Here is a 7,455-nt window from a genome sequence, read left to right as displayed (position 1 = left end):
GCAAAAAACAAATTACTTAGTTGTGATTTAAAATTTATAAACAACTAATAAGAATATATATTATAGTTAAATATTTTATATATAGAAAACTTTTGAGTGAAAATGCATATTAATGTTTTTTTATCGGGTGAAACGTTCCTATTTGAAAAAATAAATTACAAAATTAATAAAAAAACTATATATATATATATATATATATATATATATATATATATATATATATATATATATATAATAAATGTTTATTCGGTTTTTTTGACTATTTGGTTTTTATTTTATGAACCAAAACAATCTGAAATCCAAAATAATAATTCGGTTTTGTTGAAACCAATCCAAAAATCCGAATATTCGAACCAAATAGTCTAATCCAAATTTTCCAATTAGATAATTCGGTTTTATCCGAATGATAAACGATTCTAAAAATATCCAACTTTTTAACCCGTTTTAACCTACATATATGTATTCGTTACATACTTTTTTCTTTATCAAAATATAGTTTAAGAATATTTTAAAAGCTATATCTATATCGTGATGTATAACCTGCCAATTTAATGATCGCTTCAAAAGCAAATATCACAAAGTTTGTTTTTAAAAATAAAGAAATCTAATATAAAATCATTATATTTTTACTTCATATTTAATTAAGTTGTTATATAACTTTTTTTTATTTTTGATTATATGTCGAATACCGTAAATGTGTTCATTTTCATCTTTGTTTCCGGTTAATAGTTCTTTACACTTTCAAAATTTATATTTTTGACCTAGGTTTTAAATTTTATTACAAATTTGATAGAAAATTTACATTTTTTGTCTATATTTCAAAATTTTGTTACAAATTTATCGTAAATTTAGTTTTTTTTTTTATATATTTTTTTCAAAATTTTGTTCCAAATATTTTCTTTTTGCTGTATAAAATCATATTTATACAAAAAAATATATTTTCATATGAGAAAATATGTTTTTTCGTTTTTGTATAAATATGATTTTATAAAACACATATTTGGAAAAGAATTTGAAAAAAAATATTTAAAAAAATTGAATTTATAATGATTTTGTAATAAAATTTTGAAATTCAGACCAAAAGTATAAATTTTAGACCAAATTAATAATAAAATTCAAAATCTTGTGAAGCCTTTTTTTAACCAAAAATGTTTTTTTAAAGGTTTTTATATAGAAAAAGAAGGTTTTCTATGAGAAAATATGTTTTTTTGTTTTTGTATAAATATGATTTTATAAAACACATATTCGGAAAAGAATTTGTAAAAAATATTTAAAAAAACATGAATTTATAATGATTTTGTAATAAATTTTTGAAATTCAGACAAAAGTATTAATTTTAGACCAAATTAATAATAAAATTCAAAATCTTGATCAAAAGTTTAAATTTTAAAAATGGTTCACCTGTTAAGCCTTAAAAATAATGAAAAATGAATACAATCACCGGTTTTCGGGACGTAATAAAAAAACATTAATATAAATACTTAATTGAATATGAAGAATTTATAGTAGATTTCATATGATGACTATAAACAAAAAATTCTAACTTTTTTAAAAGATGCCATTAACGGTTCGTTCTCAATATGAGAAAGGGTTTTATCAAAAAAAAATAAAAATATTAATGTCGGATTTTGTTATCATTCATGTTCAAAAAGTCATATCTATTATTGATGATGATCTTAAATAAAACCAGATTCACATTCATATGATGTAGTTTCACACACACATAAAATTATTATTTGAGGTTAATCAAAGATTTAATCATACATATGGAAAACGGGCCTTTCCGTTCTGAGTTAAAAGTTAAAAGGACTCAATTATTTTTGTGTGGTTTATATTTATCTATAACTTTTTTTTTTGTCATTGCTATTACTAAATGAATGATTAACACAATAAATGAAACTATAAAAATTATACTATTAAGATAATGATATAATTTAATATTGTATTGTAAAAGCCGTAAATAAATACATTTTTAACTTCTTACCAAAAAAATATAAAAAAGATCAATTTATTTCCATATAAGTTACATCTCTAATCAAACAAACATGTTGGTCAAAATTACTTAAAAATAATACTATATAGTTAAATCGACGGATAACATACAAAGACAAAAGTCTTTATGAAACCAAACGAACATATACTCTTATTTTTATTCGATTAAATATCGGCCTCCCGAATATTATACCAAAAGTGTTGACTCTCACTCTCATCTGCTTATAAAATACTCTCTTCCCTCCCCCCAAAACACGATCCACCCCTGTGTTTTCACTCACAAATGGGGGTTTACGCTTATTTCTTGGTTCTCCTGCTAACGATCTACCATGGAGCATTCTCCAATGGCGGAATCACAAGCTCTTTCGTTAGGAAAGAAGCTAAATCCATCGACATGCCTTTCCATAGCGATGTCTTCTCTCATCCTCCCGGTTACAATGCCCCTCAACAGGTACTCTTTTTTGCGCTTTCTCCGATTCGAAACAGTTTATTATCGAAATGGGTTAATGTAGAATCCATTAATGAATCCTGTGGAATAGTGAAAACAGTTGTGTTAGAATGACTGTAACTTGTGCATTAAATGTTGTACGTTGATTGGGTATGTGATAGGTGCACATAACACAAGGAGACCATGTGGGAAGAGCTGTTATAGTGTCTTGGGTGACTCAAGATGAGCCTGGTTCGAGCACAGTGGTTTATTGGTCCCAAAACAATAAAAAATTCAAGTCAACAGGCAGAATCACTACTTACAAATACTATAATTACACTTCTGGATTCATTCATCACTGCAAAATCAAGAACTTAGAGGTGGGATTAAGATTAGGATTTCAATTATTTCATATTCAATCTTTAAATTCCAAACTTCATCGTTTAATTTGACAAAACAAATCGACGCAGTTTAACACCAAGTACTATTACGAGGTCGGAAGCGGTGGCACCACACGGCGGTTCTGGTTCACGACTCCTCCGCCGGTCGGACCTGATGTTCCCTACACTTTCGGGATCATGGGTAAGCTTTCGGTTTGAATTCTCGATAACTAGTTCACAACTTCACCCTAATTGACAAATTTTTTGCAGGGGATCTTGGTCAAACGTATGATTCGAATCTTACCCTTACGCATTATGAAATGAATCCGGTGAAAGGGCAAGCGGTGTTGTTTGTTGGTGATCTATCGTACGCCGATCATTACGAGTTCCATGATAATTCACGATGGGATAGTTGGGGAAGATTCGCTGAACGTAGTACAGCGTTTCAACCATGGATTTGGACTGCTGGAAATCATGAGCTCGATTATGAACCAAGTATCGTAAGTCCCCCCTTCAAACAAATTTGTCATTTTATTAAGTCCAAAATGGATAATGCATTTTAATTTTTTTCCTTATATTCTTTTACCAATAATAGCTAACTTTTTTATATATTTTGAAACCTGTAAAATTTATTTCAAGCAATATGTTATGATGCAGGGTGAAACGAAGCCGTTTAAGCCGTTTCTTCACCGTTACCGAGTCCCTTTTAAGGAATCGGGAAGTACGGAGCCACTTTGGTATTCAATTAAGCGAGCTTCGGCGTATATTATTGTATTGTCTTCTTATTCGGCTTATGGTAATGAATTAGTATGATTTTGAAAATAAGTTAATAGAAAAGTTTATAAAAAAAAATTTATATAATGTGTCACGTGTAGGTATGTATACACCTCAATACCAATGGCTCCTTGAGGAGTTCCCAAAGGTGAATAGAAAGGAAACCCCATGGTTAATTGTTCTCATGCATTCTCCATGGTACAATAGTAATAGTTACCATTATATGGAAGGCGAGACCATGAGAGTCATGTTCGAGCCATGGTTCGTGCAATACAAAGTCGATCTTGTGTTCGCCGGTCATGTTCATGCTTATGAACGCTCAGTAAGTTAGAAAACTCATACTGTGTTTGGTGTGTATTAGACTGAGACTGATGTCTGACAAAATCTGTAATTTTGTGTCCCATCCAAAAAGGTAAAATGTAGGACAGGGACTTGCTTTCTCGAGTGCAAAAGTCGTTAACGCCCTCTTCTCATGATTAGGGAAAATTGTCCTAGAAAGTTTGTCCTAAAATATCAAAAAGGTTGCTACCACATTACATTTATATATGAATCTAAAATTTTAGGAATTATTATGTAGGAACGTATATCGAATATTGCATATAACATTGTGAATGGCGAATGCACCCCGGCGCATGACCAATCTGCCCCTGTGTATATAACCATTGGAGACGGCGGAAACATTGAAGGGTTAGCAAACAAGTGAGAATAAAGTTTGGATACTTTTTATATTAAATAAAAAGTTGATTATTTTAAAATATAATTTGAATAACAATTTTTTTTTTTTTTAATGAACGTGTAGTATGACAGAGCCACAACCAAAATATTCAGCATTTAGAGAAGCGAGCTTTGGTCACGCAACATTAGAGATCAAGAATCGAACGCATGCTTATTACAGCTGGCACCGTAATTCAGATGGATATGCTGTTAGAGCCGACACAGTCATGTTTTACAATAGATTTTGGCACCCTGTGGATGATTCTACAACCAAAAACTATCAATAAGATTAGAGGCAAAATTAAACGGGAATCTACGAATGTGATGTTAAACGTCATTTGAAGTGACAAATGGAGAATTGTTAGTTTTGTTGCCCAAATTTTCTTTTCGTATTGTCCTATCTTAGTTTGAATAAAAGATGATATGATGATTTAAACAAGTGTGTCTGGATTTTAAAGTGGTGTGGAAATGAATAGAGATAAAATGATTGATAGGATAGGGATAAAAGGCAAAGGTGCACTGCACCACTGGAGGCCGGGAGAGGGTGGTGGTTGTGGTCCAGTCCACACTCCACACAAGCGCACACGATTCTAGTCCATTGTGGGTGCTGCACCCCTGCCCTTTCGCTTCTTTCTCAGTAAAGGTATCAATGCTTTTTTTTCCATGACACTATATCTTAAAGATTTTCACGACCCTGATTTTGTTCTATTATATTTTAGAAAATACATAATGTCTTGAATTTAAAATTGTTATGTTTGAAAAGTCAATTAAAAATGAAGGAATTTACAAAATAACCAAATTTTTTAATGACTTGGTCAAAAATTAGTGTTATACAAAAATAGCCAACGAAACTGCAAAATCATCATTTCATCTGTAGTTTCATGTTATCTACATAAAAAAATTACATTGTCCATTTTCGAAGACACGAAATTACAGATGACATTTGCGGTTTCCAATCAAGTCGTCTGTGAATGTACAATTCGTTGAAGGACACATTGTGTGCATTAAAGACTTATACCATCACAAACGGCCATGCCATTTGTGGTTTTAAATTTCCATTTGTGGGATTCTTTAGCCATTAGATAGAGAATTCTCATATCCTTCAATTGAAAAATGATCTAGAAATTTTTTTAGGGTTTAAATATATTGAGCTAATAGGCTGGGAAGCTGTAGGCTGCAACCCGTTTGACAAAATCGAATACGAGTTACTATGTCAAACGATGAAATTTTAGACAAGTTGACGAAACCACAGACGCCTTAGCCATATATGTGGTTTTGTTGACTATTTTTGGTTAAATAATAATAATTTTTTGCTATTTTTGGCTAAGTCGCTAAAAAATTAAGTTATTTTTGTGAATTATATATATATATATATATATATATATATATATATATATATATATATATATATATATATATATATATATATATATATATATATTAAATCCCGTGGGATGCATGAATAGTAATGTTTTCAACTTCTCATTTGTGACACATGATTTTTAAATTGTTCATTTGTTTCATTTTTTTTTTAATTTTGCCACATAATTTTAACAATAGATTGTCAAATTTCACAATAATGTTTTCAACTTCTCATTTTTGCCACATGTTTTTTAAATTGGTGCCTTTTTTTTATTTGTTTTTTAATTTTGCCACATAAATTTAATAATAGATTGTCAAATTTCTTCCATTGACCGGGTCAATATTGTTTCATGTGTGAGGCGGTCCATCACCGACTCAAATTCCTATAGAAGTTTTGCATAAAATTCCACGGTCTCTACGTTCCAATCACCCATCTCCACCACCGTTTCATTTATGTTCTATCGGTGGTTGGAGAATGTGTTCTCCATTGTCTTCATTTTTCTCTGTGTTTCCTCCGTTCCGTTCTGCACCATGGAATTTTGTTTGGAGTTGCCTTGCTTTTAAAGCCGACCGCCGTTTGTACAATTTGTAGTCCTAATTCCAGTCCCTTGCAGAGGCTGTCCCGACGAGGTCGAAGCCTCCAACAAAAAGCATTTCCGACCCATGCGGAGCATGGGTCCTTTTCCTAGTTTATCTTAAAGTAAGTCCAACGTCGAACTAGAGTCGAGTGGTGATCAGTTGTAATTGTCATTTGAACACAAAAAGCTAATTATACCTTCTTTTGTTGACTTCTTTCTTGTTTTTTATTACGTGACGTCTAGTTTAAAGGAAAGTGGAGAAATGGAATCTCAACTTTTGTTTGACCAAGTTCTAGATATTTAAAGGTTGTGTTCGGATGGAGGTGAACGTGAATTCTATTGCAACGATCAATTTGTTACGTAGAAAAATTTGTTGTTTCTTACTAGTATGGATGAATTTATTTATCAACATTTTAGTTCCAATGAAGTATATTTTAGTAAAAACTTATCCTTTTTCGAATTAACAAATATTACTCGTATTTTAATCCTTCCTAATAAATGAAAATAATTTTGCCAAATATCATTTTATTATATTTTTTATTTTCATAAATTTAAAATCCACATTTTAGTAATATATATATATATATATATATATATATATATATATATATATATATATATATATATATATATATATATATATATATATATATATATATATAAAAGGTAAGTCATTTTATTTAATTTCATAATAAATGTTCTATAATCTTTCAAATCTCCTATATTATATATTAAATTACTTACTTTATTTATTATATCTTTTATATTTATATAAAACTATTACTTTAAAAAATACTCGATTATGACCCGCGTTAAACGCGGAAGAACGTATAAAAAAACATATAAAGTTATAAAAAGTCGACACAATAAAAAAAATGATAAAGTAACCTAAAAAAATTAATATCATTAAACAAAATAAAACATGAGTTGACGATTAAAATATATTTCTACTTGGCACAATCACTATCTCAAAATCTAATTGAAATGAAAATACTTCTTGAGAAACGATGTGCCGGAACAACATATTTAATCGTATTTCCTTTAGACAATAAGATGTAAACCACATATGATGGATGAGTGATCTTGTGCATCATTACTTTTATTGTTTGAAGTGTAATCCATTATTAATTTGATAAATTGAAGTGATTTGATAAGTCGAATTGACAATTAGTAAGCAAAACATCATGTAATAGTTGTCTTTCAATGTGTGTCAAGTAAAAAAATTGAT

The 7,455-nt window shown here is 29.6% G+C and overlaps 1 protein-coding gene across 1 annotated transcript; it reads left to right on the top strand.

The window, feature by feature from the left end:
* The first annotated feature begins 2,177 nt into the window (after positions 1 to 2,177).
* LOC111912451 (purple acid phosphatase 2) lies at positions 2,178 to 4,726 on the top strand. Its single transcript, XM_023908186.3, has 8 exons — positions 2,178 to 2,443; positions 2,602 to 2,799; positions 2,890 to 3,001; positions 3,070 to 3,299; positions 3,457 to 3,595; positions 3,675 to 3,895; positions 4,151 to 4,272; positions 4,373 to 4,726. Exons 1-8 carry the CDS (start codon positions 2,276 to 2,278, stop codon positions 4,572 to 4,574), a joined length of 1,392 nt encoding a protein of 463 aa, XP_023763954.1. The 5' UTR covers positions 2,178 to 2,275; the 3' UTR covers positions 4,575 to 4,726.
* The last annotated feature ends 2,729 nt before the right edge of the window (positions 4,727 to 7,455 follow it).

The sequence above is a fragment of the Lactuca sativa genome, chromosome 5 (assembly GCF_002870075.4).
Source record: "Lactuca sativa cultivar Salinas chromosome 5, Lsat_Salinas_v11, whole genome shotgun sequence".
NCBI lineage: Eukaryota > Viridiplantae > Streptophyta > Magnoliopsida > Asterales > Asteraceae > Lactuca > Lactuca sativa.
This window is presented reverse-complemented; position numbering and strand designations above follow the sequence as displayed.

Excerpts from the sequence above, each read along its gene's own strand:
- LOC111912451 (XM_023908186.3), top strand. The coding sequence starts at position 2,276 with ATGGGGGTTTACGCTTATTTCTTGGTTCTCCTGCTAACGATCTACCAT. Across the intron at positions 2,444-2,601 it reads GTTACAATGCCCCTCAACAG|GTGCACATAACACAAGGAGA; the intron begins GTACTCTTTTTT and ends GGTATGTGATAG. Across the intron at positions 4,273-4,372 it reads ATTGAAGGGTTAGCAAACAA|TATGACAGAGCCACAACCAA; the intron begins GTGAGAATAAAG and ends ATGAACGTGTAG.